Source organism: Oxyura jamaicensis, chromosome 1 (assembly GCF_011077185.1).
Source record: "Oxyura jamaicensis isolate SHBP4307 breed ruddy duck chromosome 1, BPBGC_Ojam_1.0, whole genome shotgun sequence".
Taxonomy (NCBI): domain Eukaryota; kingdom Metazoa; phylum Chordata; class Aves; order Anseriformes; family Anatidae; genus Oxyura; species Oxyura jamaicensis.
The window spans coordinates 40,100,917-40,125,128 of NC_048893.1; the positions used below are offsets into that span (position 1 = coordinate 40,100,917).

General features: G+C 34.9%; 1 protein-coding gene across 1 annotated transcript in view; it reads left to right on the forward strand.

The window, feature by feature from the left end:
- The window catches only part of ZDHHC17 (zinc finger DHHC-type palmitoyltransferase 17), a 72,320-nt gene that overhangs the window by 43,259 nt on the left and 4,849 nt on the right, over positions 1 to 24,212 (forward strand). Inside the window, exons 8-15 of the mRNA XM_035334564.1 lie at positions 3,321 to 3,446; positions 4,729 to 4,871; positions 7,564 to 7,664; positions 15,486 to 15,610; positions 18,405 to 18,467; positions 19,319 to 19,412; positions 23,340 to 23,423; positions 23,815 to 23,972. Of these exons, the coding sequence (XP_035190455.1) occupies positions 3,321 to 3,446; positions 4,729 to 4,871; positions 7,564 to 7,664; positions 15,486 to 15,610; positions 18,405 to 18,467; positions 19,319 to 19,412; positions 23,340 to 23,423; positions 23,815 to 23,972 (894 nt within the window). The remainder of the gene's footprint in view (positions 1 to 3,320; positions 3,447 to 4,728; positions 4,872 to 7,563; positions 7,665 to 15,485; positions 15,611 to 18,404; positions 18,468 to 19,318; positions 19,413 to 23,339; positions 23,424 to 23,814; positions 23,973 to 24,212) is intronic.

Genomic DNA, 24,212 nt, shown 5'->3' on the forward strand with positions numbered 1-24,212 from the left:
GTGCAACTAGAGTATGAAAGTCCTCACCTATGCTTCTGGACTCTTATGAAGTCTGTAATACAAATTTGTACATTTGGCCAACTGAAATTGTATCAGCTAGCCTGAATGCAGTTTGTGGTCTCTCCTTCGTTATTGACAGACAGCAGCAGTCAGTTGAAAAATAGGCTTTTGAACCTGCTGGATCATAATATCCTTCCAGTCATGCCAGAAGACATGTGCTTGATTTCATTATCTGCTGCCTGCCTTCTGCAGTGGAGTCAAAGTTTCTTGCATGCCTTCCTACATGTTTCTAGGATCTTCAGATGTCAGAATCATTCTAGCAGTGGTAGTTTTGCCATCCTGTCGGTGGATTTATAACAGATAGCTGATTTGGGTGATATATCTTACGTTCAGCAAAAGCTCACAGTAAACATAAAATTTTTAGTAGATTTCTTTAGGTAGATAGATCTAAATTCAGTTTTGTGCTTCTCTTTTGACTGTTCAAAAAAATAAAATTAAGTTTTCTTCAGAAAAAAACCATTTAAGTGGCTCATGATGTTTCCTTAGGTAAGGGAATCATGAAAGGCTTCTTTCTAATGCAGTCATATCCAGATTTCTGTAGCAGTATTTAGTGAAGTCTTTTGCTCAGCTAGTCCATGGAAATGACCGAAATAATAAGACAGCTAAAGTTAAAGAAATAGGCTGTCTGATATCCCTTCATCTTTTTCCGATTATGAAGTAGGTGAAATGCTAGATGTCCACGTTGCCCTTTCTAGTATCGGCTCTAGGCAGTAAATGTTAGAGAAGTGCATGCTGTGCTGGCGTTCTGGGTTTGGAACAGGTTGGAACTGGTCATCTCAGTGAGGTGCTACTTTTACATTGCATGACAGCTCGAGAGAGACAGTGGGGGCTATGTAGGAGAATAGTATAAACAATTGCACTCTTCTAGAATAAAGCTTGATACTTTGGAGAAGGAAAAAAGAGAGAGAGAATGCCCATCTGGGAAGTAAAATGATGTAAAGTAGCATATGGATTAATAACACCGGAACGTGTATATGTCACAGGTTTAGTTGTTTCAAGTTGATCAAAGTGGGTTTGTCCTGTTCTTGTTACTTATCCTCTTTGTATTTTGCTGTACAAGAAATAACAATTTTAGTTTGGAAGTAAGATTTTCTTTTTCCTTTTTGAGACCTGAATTACAGTTGAAAGTGGAAGTTGCTTTTCACTAGTCAAAGGAGTGTTGGTTTTTTGTTTTGTTGTTGTTTTGTTCTTTTTCTGTTTTGTTGTTTTTTCATTTTTGTGTAGGTAAAGTATCTTGCCACGCCAGTAGACAGACTGGGCAGGTGAGAACAAGATTTTACAAGGACTCAGTTTATTGGGATTGGGAGGGAAATCTGTAAATTTTATTTAAATATAAGCTGAAACTCCTTTTTGGTTTTCCCTAGAGTGAGAAAATAGCTTTTATCATTTATATAAGATATTTACTAGGAAAAAAAAACACACAACAAATCTGTTAATGGATCATTGAATGGATTTTAGGTGTAGTTTCTTGATTATGCAGTGTATTTGTAGGTTTGTCCGTGGAAGTCTGTATGTAAAGTTCCCTACGGTAATGACGCTTCAGACTATTCTTTCTGTCTAACCACTTAACCTTAAAATATAATCTGTTGAAGCCTTATTACTCACTGGCAAACTAAGTTGGTTACTAGACCAAGATCCCTGATACTTTTTGATTTTGTTTCGCTTTTTAAGCGAGTCAGCCATCCCTGTGAATACAAGGAAAATATTAAAATGGCCAGGTGATTAGACACATAGTCAAAGACTTCTTTAAAGCTCCCTCAATTTTTTCATCTAGGCAGTTCCTAGGTGTCTCATGGCCCTCTAGTGGAAGGGATGCTCAGCTGGACCCCAAGACAACTTCAGGATTTACTTGGGAGATCAACTCCCAGAGGGAATTGCTTGTCCACAGGTAATCTTTACGGTCTGGATATTTAAGGTGATATTAAAAAAAAAAAAAAAAAGACATGCCTGGAATTTTTCAGATAGTGGCAGTTCAAGATGCAATTACATTTGTGATGAAGCAGGCACCACAGTTTGATTTCAGGCATTTCTGTTGAGAATTGAGAAGTCTCAATCTGTTCCTTAATCATCTGGCTAAATAACTTTGAAGCCAAATTACGTCAACAAGTTATTATTTTTGTACTGATTTTGGTAGTTGAACTCTTTGGGAAGGCATCATGCAAGATCCTGTTAGGCAGCAAAAAACTTCACCTCATAATCTATAGCATGTGCTGTTTACCCTCCTTTTAGAGATGTGGAGCAAGAGATGACAGTTAAATAGTTGATCCCCATTTTCTTTCTATGGGATGTAGGTAGCTAACTGTCCTTTTTTTGTCTTTGACATCTCTTCTGTCTATAGTAATTATTGCCCTTTGTGGGTAATTTCAGTTTCTGGTACCTGTCTCACTTTTTTTTTAGGAGGGGGCCAAGCGATGGAGGATTCAGCCATTTTTCAAGCCTCCATGAATGGTTTGTTTAGGAGGGGATTTAACTCCAGTAGAAGAGAGGAGGAGTCAAATGCAAAACTGAAGCTGGAGGTACCTGCAATTGGTTGTCTCTTGCCTCCTCTATAATTTTAGACCTAGTCAGTAACTTTCATTTAGCTCTCTCCGTAAAAGTTTAGAAAGCAATAAATTCAAATCAGTTTGGTAGGCACCTTTGGCCCTTGTATCTCTCTCTCTCTTTTTGCTTTGTCTGTCAGTCCTCTCAATGTAGGGAACGCGAAAGCATGGACCATTGCTGGCTTTGCACCCAAAGTATGTGAAGTGCAAGCCAAGCATAAAAATTCGGAGTTTTGGAATAAGCTGAACGCAAGCAATCAGAAGCATTCCGTGGTATTAGTAACTTCGCTCTGCCAAGAAAAGCAGAGAATTAACCGAAGTCAGGCTTTAGACTGGGAGAGTTTCCATGATCCAGTGGGTCACGAGTTCTTTTTCTTTGCTTGATTTCTGCTGCCTGTCAATAGCCAAGGGGGAAGCACAGTCTTTCATTTACAGGCTAGTGGACTGTGTATAGAACAGCGGAGCACAGATGTGTTATGCCAAAAGCAATGGTTATTGCTACGTCAATACATACATCCCATCACACCTTAATTCTATATTTGTCCACTTGTGTAGTTATGGGAGTGTGAAAAAGACCAAAAGGAATGAAGAATGATTGGTGTCAAGTAAGCTGCAAAGGAATAAAAAAGCCAGAATCTAGCTTAATCTGATTTAAAATATATTTCCCTGAATGCATTTTATTTTTAAATTAGATTTTTCCCACTTTTATACTCCTGGCAGGGAGAATCACCACTTGATCTAGCAAAACAGAGGAAAAACGTTTGGATGATCAATCACCTACAAGAAGCAAGACAGGCTAAGGGATATGACAGTCCATCCTTTCTGAGAAAACTAAAAGCTGATAAGGTGAGAAGTAGTAAAACACTTATGTAAATCAGTGTTACTGCTGATGTTTGGTGGGAGAAGGGTCTTGTTTGTTGTTTGTTGAAGGTAAGCAATTCCACACTGTGCATTCCCCACATTTTAGTTTTAGGAAACATCATTTTTTATGACAAAAGTAATTTCAAAATAAATTAAAAAAATAACAAACATCAAAATAAACAACAACAACAAACCACCCACAACTTTATTGAAGGCAGGAGGAAAGAAAACCATAAGCCTCCACAATTACCTTTAGCTATTGTGCTGCCTAATTGTTAAGAAAGTACCAAGCAGTGGTAGCATAGCCAAGATTATTGCAAAGCTGATTGTCAGATATCTGAAGGAGGAGAGAGTTTTAGATAGCTAGAACTCTGATCTTCTCCCTGTTATGTAGTATTTTCTGTTCAATGCCAAAAGCAGTCAGTCTTGGCAGTATTATAATATCATAAGAATCTCTAATGTGGAGGTCTTCATCTTCTCAGGTTATTATCTAATACTGCAGATAGGAGGAGACAAGAAATAAGGATATAAAGGGTAATGTGTTGCTCTAACATGAAAAACTGCTCGCCTATAGTACTGAGGACTTACATGGCATTCAAGTTTTCTTACCAATGAGAGTATTGTGCTGGATATTAGGTGTTGCTGTCATTGATTTGTAATTATTTCTTGATTTAAAGATATGTTGCATCTTGATTTTTTTAACTGTATTGCCATATAACAATGCAACAAGTGTGGCCTTTAAGTGATTTGTGCATTGCATTATGTGCACTGTGACTCTGCTTTCAGTATCCAGAAGGAGTTTGAAGTGCCTTGATCAGGAATTGTACCTACCTAATAAGAGACAAAACATCCTGTCTTTCTTCATATACTCTTCAGTATGACTTAGTCTATTAATTACGTCGCTTCAATTGTTCATGTTTGCTGAGGTTATCCTGAATTATGTAGTCATTTATGCACTTCACAGTGTTTTTAAAAAAGAACTACTATTGCCTGTATTCTGGATTAATAACAAAGTCTCTAAAAGAGGGTTCTTCTAAAATAAATTACTAATTTATTACAGAATTTTAGGAAGATTTTTTTTTTAATTTGCACATAAACTGGAGATATATAAATACAGGAAACGACAAAAAATCATGACTACTCGTCCCCGTATATCAAACTTCCTGAAAAATTATACAAGTTTTTGTGACTGTCCTTTTTATTATACATACTTTTATACAACCTGTTACGAAAATAGAATTGCTTACTGATGTTTGTTTCTATATAGGAATTCCGTCAGAAGGTGATGCTGGGAACTCCTTTCCTAGTTATTTGGCTGGTTGGGTTCATAGCAGACCTAGACATTGATTCTTGGCTCATTAAAGGGCTGATGTATGGTGGCGTTTGGGCTATGGTGCAGTTTCTTTCAAAGTAAGTGTTTCACCAGGACACTGTCTGCTTAGCACGCACACAAGAAGTGTTTTGTTGGCATCATATTTATTGGATAAATAATCTGAAATTTCTATTTTTATGCACTTTTTTGATGTACAACTTTTTTTTTTTTTTTTTTTTAAGAACTATTTCTGGACAAGCTCATGTGCAACTTTGCTCTTGGAGTGCTCAGTTGTCTTGCATATAGACATGGAATTATCTTGGTTGAATGCCACTGAGCTAATAGAAGTTAACAGCAGAAAGAAATTCAGTTGTTCTCCAGAGGAGGGTGCTGAATGTCTGCCTACAAAGAGTTATCAGTGTGAATTTTGTAGAAAACAGTCAAGGGAAAAGCTACCAGAAAGTGATAGAAGGATATGCAACAATACTATTAAAACCCAGGTTTTTAGAATTCAAATACCCAAATGGCGTCTAGAGACCTACAGAGAGAAATTATCATATATAAGATTTGTAGCTTCTGTTTCTGTGGAAAGGGATGACTAAAGACAAAGGCTGCTTTCTAATAATGTTGATTTGTTATCTGATCATAAAGAACTTCAGACGTTTTTATGATTTCTTTAAATAACTGTAAACGTACATATGAATGCACAGACACACAGGTGTACTTCAGTGTATTTTCAAGATCCTTAGACTGTTTCATCAGTGCTTTGCTTTTCTTCATTATGTGTGGCATGTATAAAAAAAACTCTTATATCATCATACTTAGGAACTTTCTGCTCTTCTGGCATTGAATGTCATGTTTGTTAGAACCAGTTCCTCCTCTTCCCTTTCTGTTTAGAGGAAAAGAAAATATTTCTGCGCCATAAAACAAGTTCACAGAATCTAAGTGGGGATACCTGGGGAGGTCTGGTCATTGGCCTCTCGTCTCTGCAGGATTTTTGAGAAAATCTTCCCAGTCTTTTTGTCACCTTGGAGGCTGTATAATCTATTCACCTCATCCCATAGCTAGTTTACTTGGCAATGCAAATCCTCAACTGCATCTCCTACTGGAAAGGATAAGATTTCAGGTTTCTCAAGATAACATGTTTCTTCAGGTTTTATATTTTTGACCTATCTTGCATCAGTTCAGGATTAACATTATTTCTCTCATCCTTTGCTTAATGTTTAGTTTGTGAAAAACACTTCAAAACCTATTTCTAGGTGGAGATTTGAATGAAATCTTTGCTATTATTCTAGTAGTATTTCCTTTCCCTTTTGAATTTTAGTAGTCTGCTTAGCTCTGCTTTCTTCCCTACTCCATTCACAAAAAAAAATATAAATCACTGAAAGAATGGTTATTGCTGAATAACCACTATGTATTGAAATGTGTATTTGCGTATTATTTACCATCATAGCTCGTCTGCCTTACAAGGTTTTCTCAAAATACCTAAGAAGCTTCCAGTAGAGGAATGAAAGTTACTACAAGGGAGTAATGGAGTAAAATGAAAGCTATTCAATACACACATTAGTCCATGGCCGCCCTGAGGCATTATCAGGACAAAAAGTGAAAAGCTTCAATGTAAGGATGTTTAAGCAGGTTTTGAAAGAAGTTTTATTTCAAGGAGTTGAGCAGTTTAGAGTGTGATATGTTCAGCAACTTTTTCTAGAATATGGAGTTACCTAGTCAGTAACCCAATTTGTTCAGACTAAATTCAGATTATGTGCAGAATATCCTTTAAAGTGCAGGAGTGTAAGAAGGTGAAAAGAATTCCAATGGCTTAATTTTTTTATTATTAAAGAAGTAACATTCAATCTTGGAACCTGGCAAATCGAGTGATGTGGGAAATTGTCTGTTTTTCCTCTGACTTTCTGTTGGCAACTGTAACAGAAGCAGAAGATTCAAGAATCAGAAATATTTCAAACACGTAGACTGATAATACCAAGGCCTCTTAAGCCATTTTCTTACTGAAGTCATTTTAACATGTAATTTCCATTGTGTAAGTTTCCTAAATACCTTAGAATCTCATGCGTAAATGTAGTTTGCAACTGCTATCCGTGCTGTAGGTTAGGAATCTTGTAATTGCGTAACTGTTGGCAGTGTAGTTGTAGCTAAATATTTAAGCATTCTACATTTCTTGTCCAGGTCTTTACTGCTGTGGTGCTATTGGCTTATGATTTATTAAAGGTACAGTGGCTCACTGAGTATAAAAATAGCAATAGCAAACAAAATGACAAAATAGCAAACAAAAAATTTTCTGATAATACGAACTATTTCAAAACAATCAAACTGAATACTTTTTTTTTTCCTGTTGAGAGGATGGAACATTTTTTTTAAAGTATACAGCAAAGATTTTTTTTATAAGATCAGGAAACATTGTGAGATTATATAGAAATGATCAGTCTTTATAAAGGCTGAGTTTTTTTTTTTTTTCTAATTCAACAATTAATATCTTATTTTCTGCAGAGCACATATTTCTCAAGATATACAGATTGTGTTTTCCTCATTTATCTGGGACAGAACTTCAAAAGCGAATGTATACATTTTAATTAAACACATTCTAGACGTGCCCATTCATCTGGACAGGTTGAAAACTGAAACTTCCAATGAACTTTGAACATAAAAGTGAAGAGTGTTTTTGTGGCATATTTTGCAATATCCCATATAGTACACAGTATAACAGGAACTGAAGCTGTAGTTTAGGATTTACATTGTATAAGTTCAAACTTATGTGACATTGTTCCTGCCTTACAGGTCATTCTTTGATCACTCTATGCACAGTGCATTGCCTCTTGGAATATACTTGGCCACAAAATTCTGGATGTATGTGACGTGGTTCTTCTGGTTTTGGAATGATATCCTTTTTTGTGTACAGTAATATTTTTTTCATGTTAATAGTATGAGGTAATACCCAGAATTATCCTACATACAAGAGTAAGTAAACTAATTAAAATTTTAAAAATCTGTCACTAATAAAAACATTCTGTCTTGATGGTAATTGTTTTATTACTTTAAAAATATGCCTATTATTGCTTTGCTTCAGTAAGTAGGAGGAGGCAGTCGGCAAAATCTGTGTTTTACCAGTTTCTTCAGTAGGGAAATAAATGTAAGCAAGTCTCTAAAGTATGCTGTGTCTGTAAGTTGACAAATTTTAATTTTCGGAAAAGCAGTAAGTAGTTTCATGATATGTGATAATTCTAGTGGAGTTAGCTTTGTAGGTAGTACTTGAAGATTTTACGCATTCCATTCCATAGATACTGTAGATAAGTTTTAATTTAACTGTATTTTCAGTCTTTGAAGATGAATGTGTTAATAACACTAGATTATGGAGTGCATATACCCATTGTTTATGTTTTTGACTGTCTGCCTACATATAAACCCTACATACTGCTGGGGGTAGGAAGTGATTCAGAGTTCACTGAAAAATATCAGTTATCCCCCTTAAGGAAACAGATTTAAATTTTTAAACAACTTGGGTATTGTAATTACAATAACTTACTAACCGACTAGAGATTTAATGTTTTCTTAAATGTTTAATGTTGTTGTAGCTCCAAGTAGTTGAAATGAACTTAATAAATTAGTACCCATCGCAATATATTATAAATGGGTATTAGCTTGACTTTTCTGGAAGCAGTTTTTCTGTTTCAGAGGAATTATACTATGAAATAAGGTAGTAGCTCCCCTTTTATCATCTTCTTAATATGTTCTCCAATTTCAGCTAAATAAGCTTCATGTTTTTGTGTTGCGAACAGAGAGGAGATCCTGTTTACATGATGCCTTTGGCTGCAGTGTTTGTAAAGGTGCTGCTGTGAATAATAGCTTTCTTAATATGAGATGACTGCTATTGCATCCTTTTTTTTTTAAATAAAAAAATCTCCTATCTATTAAATACAAAAAATATTTCTATCTGTACTAACATGAGCATGTCTTGAAATAGGCATTTAGAAAGGCTGATACTACTACCAATCTCTTTCTGGTCTGATTTTCTGTGTTTTTTCAATTTAATTTACTGGTAAGTACAGAATGAGGAATGTGAGTAGAATATAAGTAACAAAAATGTATTTAAAAAAATAGTAGTTAAAATGGAGGTATGCTTCTCTATTTCTTGAAGGACAGAGTAGATGCTGTCTAAATATGTCATGCCATTAGACTGAAGTTGCTTTTCTGTAGTTTTGTTGTTGTTAAGGAAAGAAGCTTGACTTCTGGCAAATTGTGCAATACAACTTTCTCAGGCAGTTTTAACAACTGCACCGTCTCACTTCTGAATCCCTGTGCTCCAAGCCTTATTGGTTTTCTTTAGAAACTCATTTTTGTTAACACTACTACATGTTTTGGGTAGCAAATATTGAGCTGCTGTGAAATGCTTTCTTGTGCTAACGCAACATTATCTTGAACCAAATCTAAGTATGTGTTTAAGTTATAGTCCTTGACCATACTAAAATGGCTGCCACAGCCAGCACAACACGGTGATAGCCTCTGTCTTGATGTAAAAAGCTGAGCCTTAAGGCTGGCAAATCGCTAGATTTTTTTTTTTTTTCCTTGAGGCCTGCAGTTCTTTCATATTCATATGAAAATGTATGTATTTCATATGTACCAACTCACATTCTTATTTCTGGTAGCTGTCCTGATTAATGTGACTTGAAGTTTATGTCACAGGATAATGTTTATTGTCCACTAGGAGTAGTCAGCATGGACAATTAATAACCTTAATATAAAAGTCTGACTTCAGAACATCAATAAAATACTGTACTGCTTTCGTAGTTTAGGGTAGATGTCACAAAAAAACCTTTGCAACAGTCTTTTTGCACGCAGAAGTAGTAGTTTAAAACTTCAGTTCCTACTGATTGCTTTCATTAGAGCTGACACAATTCTGTGTGACAAGCAGCTTTAATGATATTACTTGAGGCCATCTTCCTTTAATTGATGATTTTAAATTTGAAGTCTTTGTAATAAGATTCCAAATTCATTCTTCTTCTTCTGGAAAATTGCCCTGTAGCTTTATTGGAAAAAAAAAAAAAAAAAAAAAAAGAAATTGCATGCCTGCTCTATTTTTATAGCATGAGGCACAGTATTGTGGTTGGGGAAAGGATTCTTGTATTTTTACAGCTTTATATGATTACTTACAGCAGACCAGAGTACTACTACTTTATACTCTGTAATGCTGATGTAATGAAACTTGTCCTGGTAGTTCTCCTGAATGCTGACAATATCCTGCTCAGGAAAAAAAGCACTAACTTGAAACAATTGACAAGGAATGCCATACTGGAACTTTAACTATAATAATACAAGTAAAGTGAAAGTCTTTACTGATGCAAGTGATACATTTAATGTTCAAGTATTTGTTAAGAATTCTCATGTAGATATGTTTAAAGTGTCTGAAAGATCATCTAGTCTTCTGAATTTAATCCCAATGAGGCAGAACAGGACAATGTATCGTAAAGAACATACAAAAGTAAAGATTAGCAGTGCATTTTCTTGAATTTCAGGGTGGTCACGTGGAAAATAAGGCCTTCTATAAGTTGTAAGACCTAACGGTACGTCTTTTAAAAGACCAATCTTGAAAGTAAATTGAAATAGTTTATATGAATCTAATGTGCTTAATTATGTAAATGTTTCAATTGGATTGGGTTTTTCCCCTGTGGTTTGTAAGACTAATTTATTTGTTAAAATAGAAATACTGGTCTTGATGGGAATGAGAAATGTGTGAGTTGGGTATTTATGTATGAATCTGTGTTCACATGCTTTCCTTCTACTTTTTTGTGTGTAACAAAGGATGGTTATGTCTTGCTCTCATAGTGTATCTTAATCTTCCACAGTTTACAAAGCAGAAGTAAATAATAAAAATCCTACACACTGAATCACTATGTTTTGATTGATTTTTATTTTTAGAGAGGAAAAACAGTTGATAGTACACTTTCAAATAATAAATAGAGTAGAATTTAACATTTCATTCTTTTCTTTTAGCATTTTCAGGTAGTATGTTCTTCTGTGTCCTGTAAATATTCAGAGCACATATAATGAGTTAATATCTCAGTTGTTCATAAAATCTTTTCAGTTACAGCTGAACAAATAGATCCTGTTGTGTCAGAGGTTCTTTTCCTGCTCTGTTTTTCTGAGGTGTCAGGGTGTACTGTAACCCAAAATATTCCTAGGATAATTGCTGTTGTTCTACCCCTTGCATTTGATGCAATTGTGAGTCTGTAGTTTTCATTAATTATGCTTTTTTGTCATGGCATACCACTTGCAAAGCTGAGGTAAGGAGATAGAAACCAAATGGTCTGTATGTTAATAATTTATTATTGACTGATGCTTTATTGGTTACCTTTACATTATGACAAATACACTTCATATATGAGTGGTATTTAGGTGAAGGAAAACAAGTACTGCTCATTTTTTCAATTAGTGAAAGAAATAGTAGTTTTTAAAACTGGTTGTAAGAGAATTCAGGATTATTTTCATGCTTTCACAAAGTTGTTACAGTAGCATGATGTTTAAAAGACAGTAACAAGCCAGTTGGTACACCTAAGCAGTAAAAACAAAGCAAACAGTATCAACATTTAAATGTTGCTGCCAGGAAAATAACAAAAAGTCTTGCATGGAGAAAGAAAGAAGGCAGTGGCTTTGTTTCTAGACGAACTAAAACCAGGGGAAAAAAATCCAAACCCCAGTTCCAGCTGTCCATGACCTGTGTTCCCCTGTCAAAACATTTTTTCTAACCAAAAAGTAAACATTTCTGGGGTGGAGGAGGTGGTAGCGAATCAATTATGTTTTGGAAGCTAAGGGGTTTTTCTTTATATAGAGAGGATGGAGGTGAGGTGGAGAGCTTTTGCAGATCTTTCCTTGGTAAAAATGGATATCGGCTAACAAATACCTATCAAATGAGACCTCTTGTTTAGCTATCTGCTGTTACCTACGTGTAGGCTCAGATCCAGATGTACAGCTATTATGAATTGGCAGATTCATTAGCTGGTATTGATCTGACATCTTATGTTAGCTGCAGATCTTTCTCTTTAGGAGAAAAGGACTTTATTACTGGCTTAGCAGGGAGTGGAAGAGCAGATCTTGGTTTATAATGTGTACTTTGGCTTGGTTTCAGAGTTTGTTGCATGGTGTGTAGCTGTGATACCAGGAATCATCATTTGTTTGGGCTGTTCTAAGTAGGCTGCAAATCAGGATAAAAAATTACCTGATCACGTTTGCATCATTCCTGGGGTTTGGGGTGGGGTGAGGATTGCTTGTTTGTTTTTCTTTCTTTCTAATGAGATAGTCTCTTGGTTCCAAGTGGTTTCCTGGAATAATTTTCAGCCTGTTGTTCTTATAATTAAAGGATGCTGATTGAGACTAAAAGTAGGAAACATTTCATGCTTGTTTCTGCCTTGTCCCTCACAGTGAAAACCAGGGAAGCCTCATAAAAGACAGCAGATTGGTGGTGGTGCCAAAGGTAAATGCTGTATCATGCTTTTTGCAGCCATTAGTATGGTAATGTGGTTTCCTTTGCATAGTTGTAAATGAGGATGTTAGGACAAATGAGGCACTGTCTCTGGAGAACCAATTCCCTCCTCTGTAGCTAATGCTAAGCTACGCGGGTTTTGTTATGTATGGAGAGTTTTGAGAGATGCCTATGATACAAGTTGCAAAGATCTCTTTGAAAGCAAATATCAGAGAGGAATTCATAATTAAAAAAATAATAATAATAATTGCATGGCACTTCTCGTCTGCCTTGAATATGTTAATGCTGAAGATGGGAAGTGGATTTTTCTTTATGTAGTGTCTGAAGGCATACAAAGTGATTTAAGTAAGTGAGGTAAATCTCACAATTGGAGTTTTGTTCACACTAGGTGCTAGAAATGTCCCAGAAAATACAATTCTAACTTTTCTTTCTCCCTTGAAGTCGGGATGGTTTTCATCCCTTCTCCCCAGCTTTGCTTCAAAATTTTGGAAAACAAAACAGAACATATTTCTTGAGGTACTGATGAAAAATGCTGTTTTTTCATCTTCCTCACTTACGTAGTTATTGCTTGCCTATATGTAAATATATTTTTTCATGTGGACCCTCAGCGCCTCCCATCTGTGGTACGTACCTGCCACAGTTTAGATTGTCAGTGTAGCACTCATCTCAGAACACCACGGTAAAAGGCAAAACTTAGACTCTGTAGGGAGTCTCTTAGGCTCTCCATGTATTTTATAGAGTAAAAAGTGGGAAGGGCACACGTAGAAAAATTGTGTGCTGAATTTCTGCTCCCGTGGTTTGGATCCATAGACAGCTTCTTGATCACACATTGTCCAGTAAAAACAAAAAAACTATAACCTTCAGGTTTCAAAACTGTTTTATTGGATCGAAAATAAATTGTATTTTCTCCAATCTTCTTTAAAAGTCTAGACATGACGTATAGTAATTAAGGAATGGTCCATATTTTTTTTTTCAGTTTTTCCTTTATTGTTTGTAGCAGATGTCTGATTAAGGTACTTTTAAAGAAAAAAAATCACTGTTGTGGCAAGAACACCAACGGTAATGTAAATATTGCAAAGAAAATTTAATTTATCTAAAGCTATAAAAATAAGTTGAACCAGCTTACTCTTGGCAGCAGATAGTTTTAGAAGAAAAAGAGGAAGAAATTAGATTGTATAAATACTGCAGTTAGAGCTTTTCATCTGTAATGTATGAAATAGAACTGTGAGTGTTTAGTTTGTAGTATAGCTGTTTTTTTCTTGTTTTCCCCTATTACAAACTTGCTGGAAACAGCTTGTTAGTGGAAGGATTAGCCTTTAAGAAATTAATAACAACATTCTACGATATAATGTATGTTATTATAATTTTAACCTAATTTGTCAATATTTTTGTTGGAAACTTACAGCCAATTTCTTCCCTCAACAGAGAAGGGAAACAAAAGTATTTTTGGATGCACTTACATTAACAATTGGACTTTGTTCTTAGCAACTGGTGAAGCATCACACCCATTTTAAAAAAGAGTAGAAAGGAGGACCAGGAGATCTACAGACCTGGAAGCCTCAACTCTGTGCCTCAATGAGAAGAGTTCACTGAGAGCAGCCTTGAAGAGAGGGACGTGGGGGTTCTGGTGGACAAAAAGCTCAAACATGAGCCAGCAGTGGGTGCTTGCAGTCCATAAAGTGATTTCAGAAGTCCCAAAGAGGCCTTGGTTGCATTTATTGATATTTTAGAGTTCTTTCACACTGTGAGAATGGTGCAGAAAGATTTGAGAGGCTTACTGTTATTCCTCGGAACTTCTGTTTTGTTTTGTTTTGTTGTTTTCCAGTTAATATTTGCTTATATCTACGCCATGTAGGTTTATTTACAAATAGTTTATATGATCTTTTTCTTCACACTGTTTAATGCCTTTCTTAAACATTTTCCAATAGTACAAACAGAATATAATAGATTTGTAGATACATAGAATATCTTTGAGCATCTATTCTAGTTTCAAAATCCAGTTTTTCTCAAAGCTTGCAAAAATGTTTTTGTTCTGTTGTTTTTAAAGTGTTCTGTGCCATTTCCATACAGATTTCTGCATGATATTTTTAAGTTTTATAACAGATAGTGCTTGTTTTGTAGCACAGACACATCCGTGTTAAGCTTTAATTATGGAAGCCTTAATGACTCCCAAAGTAGAGAGGAATAGTCACTGAGGTGACTCAGAATAATAATGTAGTTTGAATGTGCAGTGATCTGTGACAGAGTCAGAAAAGTATCCTTTTTGCAGGGATAATTTTTTAAAGGCTTCTCCCATCAAAGCTTTGTTAAATACGGCATCTCTTTGCATTTATGACTGGCAGCTGTAAGGTACCTTTAGTGTTGGCCAGGTTTATCAAACAGAGTAAATACTCTGATTTTCCCATGTTAGTGGAAGAGGCATATCTGAAGTATTTGCTTTTCCGGCATCATTGCTAAGAAATGTTCTAATTTTGAGAAATGTCAAGTGTTAGAAGCCTATGCACGTTATAATGAAAATCATTCATCACAGGAAAAGCTAATGGTTATTTTCTGCCTTTATATGGTAATTGATTTCATAAGCACTTCCAGGGTCACTGGGTTCCATGTTTTTCAAAGTATTAGATGTATTAGTATATCAAAAATAACTTCTGTTGGTGAGAAATGTGAGTATTGCCTTACGACAGGACCAGGTTTTAGATGGTACCTTTCTTGGAGATAAGTGGTGGTAGCGAAGTGATCGCCAGGCAGCATTGTGTCACGTAGCACAATCCCTTAAAAGGCTAGAAATGGGCCTTTTTGTCATCTCACTGGAATTTCGAGCAAATGAAGACAGAAGCAGTCAAATGACAATCTTATAAATAGAACTTTCAAATGTTTATTGTGAAAACAGGAAATACTTTTAAGGAGATAAATTTCATGGAATTTAATTTATTTAAAGAGGAAAATAATTACAAAACTGAACCGTCATTATTCATTTTTAGAAGGATAAGTGTTTTAGAAGTGTCTCACGGAAAATAACATTTAAAGAAAAATAAGTTTGGAATTTTGAGCAAAAGAAAATACTGAATACCGAAAAAGTTCTTACAGCTGTGTTGAATTTTGTTAATTCAGAGCACTGACTTGAGAGCATTTGTAAAAATTCAGTTTAATTTCATTTCATATTTATTAGTGGGCGTTTTCAAGAGGAAGTTTGATTTTGAACTTTAAATTCCTTGACTTCAAACACATCTCAATTTTTTCTTTATACACCTTCCGTTCCTTGCTAATAGTGTTGCACTTTTCTACAATTTTGGAAAATCCTGGAAATCTGATCCGGGAATCATCAAAGCCACAGAAGAACAAAAGAAAAAGGTAAAGCCATGACCTGTGTCAAACGTATTCTTCAGCTGCCTTTGCCAGTTGGTCGCAGTAGTTTGCTGTTTAGTATGTGAAATTTCAATAAATTGTTGTATAACAGTAGGTCTAAAATGTTTTAAATTTCCCTTTTCTTCCAGTTTTCTCTCTTCCATTTGGAATATATTTCCAAGTCTTCCTGGTCCAAAGTTGCATTTAGGTTGTTCTCAGTAAAAAAAAAAATAGAATTGCAACTCAGATTCTCAACAGTAAAAGTTTTAAAGAAGTTGGATGAAAATGCAAATGTGAAGATTTAGAATTTTGCCTTAGTGAAACACATGACCCGTTATGGGTTACGCGTTGCTTATTTGATTCTAAAAAAACTTTCCAGACTTCCAAGCACCTCTAGTTTTTCTTACGTTTGTGTCTAAAAGTATTACTAGTTAAAAGTTTACTAGTAAAAGTTTACTAGAAGCTCACATACCACCAAAACTGAATTTTGTGCTTCCACGTAATGCTTACCTGTGAAAGCACACATGACTTAACATCAAACCACTTGGAATTATGGCCTTACAAAGGAATAAATATATAATAGCTTTTAAAACATGGTTGCGATTGCTTAAACATTTTTTTCTCTGATTATTACTGAGTTTTGTTAATCAATATACAGATTACTGTGCAAATTCCCTTTCTATTACTGCAAATTTGCCAAAGTAAAATCCAGACTAAATTCTCTTCCTTCAGTGGGGCTAAATTAAATAGAAGAGTCAGCACCTGCACCTGGACTCAGCCTCAGCAAACTGCATGAACGTGCAACTCATTTGATCTCTGTGCACAGGTCGTTGTTATGTGTGGGTGCCAAAGCCTTGCTGAACTGGATAGGAATTATAAAATGCAACTTCCTCGGTTGGATGAATATCGTGCATATTTTGGATTTCTTAATGTTGCAGCTAACCCAATTGTAAAATGATCTGTTATCAGGGGCATAAGCCACTCGTTGCAGTGTAGTGCTATCGCTTGTTTTCTTAATTTGTCTCCAAATGTGTTTATGTTGAGTTATTCTTTAGCTTTTGAACAAATAACCAAAGAAATTCTTCTGATTCCAGATGACCAAGTTAAGTATATTTGGAAATCTTGCAGTAAGCAACATTTTTCAGATGTTTATTCTTTAATATCTTGTGTTCTTTTTTCATCTAGCATTTCTATGTTACAAAATAACCCCAGTTACTCATAAAATAAGTAAATTAATAAAATAAAAAAAAAATCCTATTTTCGCAATCAAATAATAATAGTTTGAAAGCACAGAATATAGACCCAGGGTTTACAAAGCACAAAAGTGTGGCTGTAACTCAAATACTCCTGGGTCTTTTCTCGTAAGTTTTATGAAAAAAAAAATGTATTTAAAAGTGCTTTATCTACTCCTGGTCAGCTCTGTTCTCATGAGCTTTGGGATATCGCTTGTGGACTATACTGAACTCAAGTTCAGCAGGAGGTTCCCGTGGTGGAGATGAATGCTGTACCAAAAGCAACTGGAAATACAACAAGCAAGGAGAAAAAGTAGTCCAAAATGTGGAGTTTATTTAAGAAGTGTTAGAAAAAGGGAAAGTTGTTACTTGTTTGCCTGAAATACACAGGGGAAGCTTTAAGGCACTGATCACTCCTGGACTGTTGACCGTAGCTTTTACTGGCTTCTTGGAGGCAAAAATTGCCATAAACGTTTCCTGACCAGTTAAACGTAGTGTTGTGGAGGAAAACGGCTGTGGCTTCAGTCCTATTCCCCATCATAGAGTTCATCATCTAGTGAAGGAAGTGATGATTTTATTGCTGTGGTGAGAAGATAATTAAGAACTATCTTACTGCTATAATATTAAGAACGATATTAATAATTAAGAACTATATTACTGCCTCTCTAGTTAGAAACCATGTTGATGCATAAGCTATACGTGGTTTGAAGGGAGCAATAGACTGACCTGTTTGCCATTAGGCTATTTATGCTGAGTAAATTCCTTCTGGATCAAGGAAGGGTACTTTGGCAAAAGACATCTTCCGGATATTTTCCATATGTTGCAAATGTCATTTACAAGTCTCATGTGGGACAGATTTCAGCTGCTGAATTTTAAAACTTGTTGGAAACCATTTAATGGAGTAATATGTTACTTCTATTCCAGCAATAAAGTAGATACTGAAGGAGTGTACAAAATAAAAGAGCTGTCACTTAGTGTGAAGGAATAGGGAGGCTTTAGCTGATACCTATTTATGTACATCACTTGAGTAAGAGGAGGTTTGGTTGGCATCATTATTATTTTCTTCCTAGAAACTTCATCATCTGAGAAAAGAGGTGAATATAGATTTAAAGTTTTTGATGGGATAGCTCTATAGATTTAAAGTTTTTGATGGGATAGCTCTAGAAATAACCTCTGATTTTTAGACTGGCTTATCCTGCTAGCTTCCCGAAAGGTCTTAATTGTGTTCCTGTTTAGAAGTTCAGCTGCATTCATTTTAATAAGCTTAACAATAATCTAGTCAAACTGGTGCTAGTCAGAGTGTGGATGAATCCATATTAATACAAACTTGCTTTTTTTTTTTTTAATTTAACCTAGATAGAGAGTAGGAATGAGTATAAACTAGCATCAATTTAGAACTAAATGTCTATATTGGTTTAAAATCAATTTTGGATGAATTTAAATTGTCCCTATGTGTAGAAAGTACCTGAATTTAATGGAGCTCACAACCTTGGTTGGATGTGCAGATATAACAGTGGTTATCAACATTTCTTGCTATACTAAAATCATTTTTTTTTCTTTTTTTTTAGACAATAGTAGAACTTGCAGAGACGGGAAGTCTGGACCTCAGTATATTCTGCAGTACATGCTTGGTAGTTGCTTTTTCTTTTTTTTATCAGTTGGAGCACTATTTAAAACTAGATTTTCCTATGCTGAACACACGCATTGCCTTAATAATGCAATATCAGGGACGGAATTTGTTTGCTATCTTTAATTTAAGCAGTATTTTCAATAAATAACTTATACTAAAAGCCTTAGCAAGAAAAAAGAAAAAAAAACATTTGTAGTAAATGTTTTTTTTTTTTTTTTTTTTAAATAGCTAGTTAATTATTAAAACAGTCCATATTTCACTGTAACGTTCTGACCTATGTAGAACATGAATGATGTTAATATTCTTAAAATCAAATCTGGAAAATCATGTATAAATGTGGCACCTTAAAATAATCTGTGTGTATATACATATGTATATCTCAAAATACTGAACAGATCTTTTTTCTTCATTGCTGTCTTGTATTTCTTTCAAAACACATGCTTTAAAAAAAATACTGAGAGTAATCTAGCACTGTGAGTTCTAATTGTTGAATTGCATTCCTGTCGTTAGAAAGTAAACTGGAACAGTTTAGGTCTCAGTTATCAATAAGGCTGACAGATTTCTGGAACTCAAACTCATTCTGTGTTTGGGGGGGGATGGAAGAACTTCGAGGAAAAAAAAATCCGTTAAAATAAAAAAATCAGTGTAAAAGTCATTTAAATTACGTTGTAATCTATGACTTATTTAACATAAACATATGTAGACTATGTTTACTGGCTAAGATTGTTAAAAATTGAAGTTATCTAAGTAGTTAACGTAATAAGGCTTTTTTTTTGCATTTAAATTGATTTTTTTCCTATATAAAAAATGCAGATTTTTGATGTTGTAAACAAATATTAATAACCATTACAGATACGGAAGCCAGTGAGGTCCAAACATTGTGGTGTATGCAATCGATGTATAGCAAAGTTTGATCACCACTGCCCGTGGGTGGGTAACTGCGTAGGTAAGTAATTCTCTAAGGTATGTTGCTTTCATAATAGATAACAAAGGGAAAAGCTTCTGAAATTGACCGTGTGTTGTATGGGATTTTTGTCTGTTCCTGTTTCATGGTGAAAGTGACTTGGGTTCTGTCCAAGCCACAGAAAAACTGTTGAATACTTTTGATAGAAGGAAACTTGGTTTTAGTACTGAGCTTATCTTTTTTCTACATGTGATTCTCAGCATTATTCTTATTTGTATTGCCTCTTACATACCCATCCTCAAAATTGTTTTGTGTAATTCAGTTTCCTGTATGTATATTTGTATTCACTTACATTCTGGTATTTAAAAGATGAAAAGCTTAACTGCATTTTTACTTTCCACAGAAAGAACATGTACTGATTCAACACCTGTTTATCCATTTACATAATGTAATTTTTATATCTTTACTACTAATTTTCTAATGGCAAAGTGTGTGTATTCAGAAATGTGATGATTATAGTACTTACCTACAGAATGGCTTACTAATGAGGTATTATTTTCTTTACGGCCCCCTCCTCCTCCAGCCCCCAGATTCACAGGTATTCACTTATTCTCCCCAGCAATGACATAAGGAACTGGATAGAACAGGAATAAAGTCTCTAAATGCTGCTATTCTACATCTTGCTTTTTTAGAAACTTACTTGAAATCCATTGTTATTTAGGGGGAACTTCACAGCCAGGAAATGAATATAGCTTGCTTCATTTTTTTTTAAGGACACAATCAGAATTTTGGGGGGGAATTAGGATCTGGATTCATTGACATTGTAGTCCTTCCAAATACTACTAATAAGAGATGGTCACTGTAGTTTGACAGTTGTTATGGTCAAGAGTAGAATGGTCAGTGCTGACATTTGAATTATAACAGCATCACTGAAATCTCGTTGAGATGGACTTGGATCACTCCCTTCTATTTTACATTTCCTGCTACTGTCATTATCTGAGTTACTTTTGATATACACTTTGGATGTTTTACAGTGAAGAGCTAAGGCATCCTTAATGTAATGAACAACAACAGCATAAAGGCAGAGTGGGCACAGGCTCAGGTTTTGGAGACAATGCTGAGTGACAGCTTGATATTTATTTTTCAAGAATACTGAGGGTCAGTGGGACAAAGATCCATGATTTTAATCAGTAACTTGGAAAAGCATAAAAATAACATGGGGAAGGAAAAAAAAAACAAAAACACCAACAACAAACATAGTTTGTGTGTAATAAGAAAGTATGTTAGTAGTAGGATTAAGTTAAGGAGGGAATGTGATGTGATTTGGGGGTGGTGGGAGGGTAGAGTGTATTTTTTCCCTCTCTCAACAACGGTGGTGATGAAAAAGCAGAATCTTCCTAGTCTTGAACAGATCTGGATAACTGGTGGTAAAAGTAAACATTAGGAAACTTGAAAATATGCTGGAAAAAAACACGTAAGAAATTACACTATGGGAGCAGTCCTGAACTGGAGGGAATGATGGTCTAATGACCTTACATGGCTTTTCTGCCTCCAATTTGTTCATGGTGACTCTGTTCATAGGATTACAAAACGGAATCCATTCTTAAAACAGCATTCATGGTATGTTTCCCAAAAAGGGAAGCATGAATTATGCCTTTCCCAGGAAGGTTGAATTTGGAAACGTTTTGTATAGTCTTCCTCCAAATGTGTTAAAAGGATAAGAATTTTACTAAAGATAGGATTGCAGAAAGTGTGTGTGCAGGCACTCTAAAAATAAATCCTTTGCAGTTTATTTGCAATGCAAAGAGAGACAATATTTTTACTATTCTGAAGAGGTTGACAAGAAGTGCAGACTATTTAAAAAAAAAAAAAATGTTAATTAACTGGGGCAAATTATTTTCATCATACCTTCAAAATTTTAGTTAACATTTCAGTGAGCAAGTCTCTGGAGGTGATTGATTTTTACCTATGTTTTTAACTGAGTATCAAAATGGCATTATGTATTTTACAGTCAGTTGTTTAATAACTTATTTTTCATTTTCAAACTTGCGGTTACTTTTCAAACTCAAACTGTAAACTTGCAACAGAAATCTAGTTTTCAAGTAACAGCATGAAAGGAGCTATAGCCAAATTTTATACTGTTATGTCACAAGTTGTGTTGACAATGTACTGAATTATTGTTTGGATAGCAGTAACTCAAAAGGTAGGTCTTGTGTACGTGAGAAATAACATTATGGTTTAAAAAAACGATTTCTTCCCAAACCCAAAAAAGGAGTCTTCTCCAAGGGGCTAAAAGTAGGAAAAGAGGAGGAAGGAATGAACAAATCATCCAAGGCATCCAATGTGTAACTCCATCAGTTAAACAATAAAAAGCAGTTGTCTTTATTACATATTATTACTTATGTATAATATAAACAAAAGCATATAAAAGAAATTAGCAACTATTCTTACAGCATTGTCTTAACTGTGAAGGATCAGTGACTGTCTTCCTGTCAGGCCAGGGTGAACCTCTAGACAACAGTGCTGCGTTTTGCTCAGTTTTATTTAAGATAAAAATTCTTTCTTTTACTGATTGTGATCCTGTCTGAAAGTTCTTTCTTTTCCAAAAGAAAGTCCGCTTTCCTTTTCTGATGTCTTTTAATAGTTACCAAGGCTGTACCTGGCTTATTTCATAGGTTTAAATTCTATGTATATGTTTTCACCAAATAACTGGATTTCCTGTTAGTAAAATTTGGTCCAGGATCATTGGAGATGTTACTGCAAGGAATGTTTCATCAAACACCTATCAGATGGACCTCTGGGTCACCATTTAACTTGCTTTTTTTTTTTTTTTTGATTTTTTTTCTTTTATGAAACCTAACTGTTCCAAAACTTAGGATGCAAGTGGAACTAATACCTTAGGGACATTTCCAAACACTATTTCTGGTGTGCTCTTAGCTGACTGAAAGCAATGTTGCAACATATTTTACATCTGAAGGAGCTTGTTTGATTTTCAAGGAAATGTCGTGTTTAGTCTAGCTTGTGTTTGTGTATTTTTCCTTATCTCTTATTTATACAGTCTTTCAGTTCTCTTGCTAAAAGCACTTGATTATTTTCTGCCTCCAGAGGATGCTCTTGCTTTAGCAGGCAAAACATTTGACATAATGAAGAAGTAAATGCTGTGCTGGTAAATGTTGACAGCCAAATCTTCTTTAGCCCATTACAGTCTCTGTTGGTTTAGTTCACAGCCTGGAGCTGCTGGAACGTTACAGCAGTGGGCACAATTTAGAGACAGAAGGAAGGTTGAGTCCTTCAAAACAACGACATACATAAGAGGCATCTTTTTAGCTGTGATGATGTTAGAAATAGATCATCCTTTAAATAACTGATTTTTTTTAAATGCCGTTCATTATCTTAGCCAGCTCTTTGGGGCTGGTCTGTTCTGTTAATAGCTAATTTCTCTTAGATATTTTATTTTCAGTTAGGCTTAAACATGCTTGATAAAGCTAAGTTTTGAGTTAACTTATTGTCACGGGGGGGTGTATTTTTTATATTCCTATTTCTTTTAAGTAAATGAACTCGCTGTCTGCCTTTTTTTTTTCTAATGGAATTCTAAAATATATACATTGATGTGTAATTCCTGGCCATTCAGGGTTCTGCAATAGCTGTTAACCAACATTGTTAAAAATACTGTCTTTTAGTAATTGTGTTGGCTCATGAAAGAGGCTAAAATGAAATGCATTTGTGTGAATTTCAGCTGTAATGCAACAAAGTGAAGTAAATAAGTTCTTTGTTCTCAGTAGTGGGAAAAATCATAGTGAAATTAGCTGTTTTAAGTGTCTTTTAAAGTAATACTGGCTTAATATTGGAGAGTAATATTTCTGTATGCAATAATGAACAGTACATGTAAGCAAGAAATTAAGCTACTATGTGTATTGTTGTCTTTTTTCTGAAAGTGATTTCATCCCTGTTGTTCTTGTACAACTTTAGGAGCAGGGAACCATCGCTATTTTATGGGATACCTGTTCTTCCTCCTATTTATGATCTGCTGGATGATTTATGGGTGTATCTCTTGTGAGTAAATAGTTCTGTGGATTTTTTTTTGGCCTTTTTTTTTTTTTTTAATTGCTTGTAAATACTTAATTTCCTGGTATGGATTTTTACAGATTTTTTGCCTTATCAAAGTTTTTGATATATTTTATTCTGGAATTGAACTGCATATTAAATATTGCTTATGCCAGGTAATTTAAGTTAGATGTTTTTCTTGTCCTAGTTTATTTTCATCATCATAGCATGTATCTGCACATGTCATATATTCAGTGACTTGGGAAAGGAAGTGAGAACAACTAAAACTCTTCTGTTGATTTCTTATTTCATGTAGCATGTTCTAATGTGGTCTTTATGTTGATTTATAGTAAACATGTCTTAAGTCTTTTTTATGGTGTTTGGTCCCTTTTTTCTCTAGACTGGGGTTTCCACTGTGAGACAAGTTATGCAAAGGATGGATTTTGGACCTATATTACACAGATTGCTACCTGTTCTCCTTGGATGTTTTGGATGTTTCTAAACAGTGTTTTTCACTTCATGTGGGTGGCTGTGTTACTCATGTGTCAGATGTATCAGGTATGGAAGAGCACTTCCTTCATAATGCTGAGTCTTGAGATTGACATAGGAATATCAAACAGTTGTCATTTACATTTTAATGTTCATTATGCAAGACCAGGTGTTCAGTCTCTCAGCCACAGCTGAAGGAGGTAAGTATCTGTTGTCTCTGCACAATAGAAGGCATTGTTCTCTTCTTGTTCACTTGTGTTTTTTTGTTTTGTTTTTTTTTTTGCAAGAGATTAAAATACTTACCTCCTG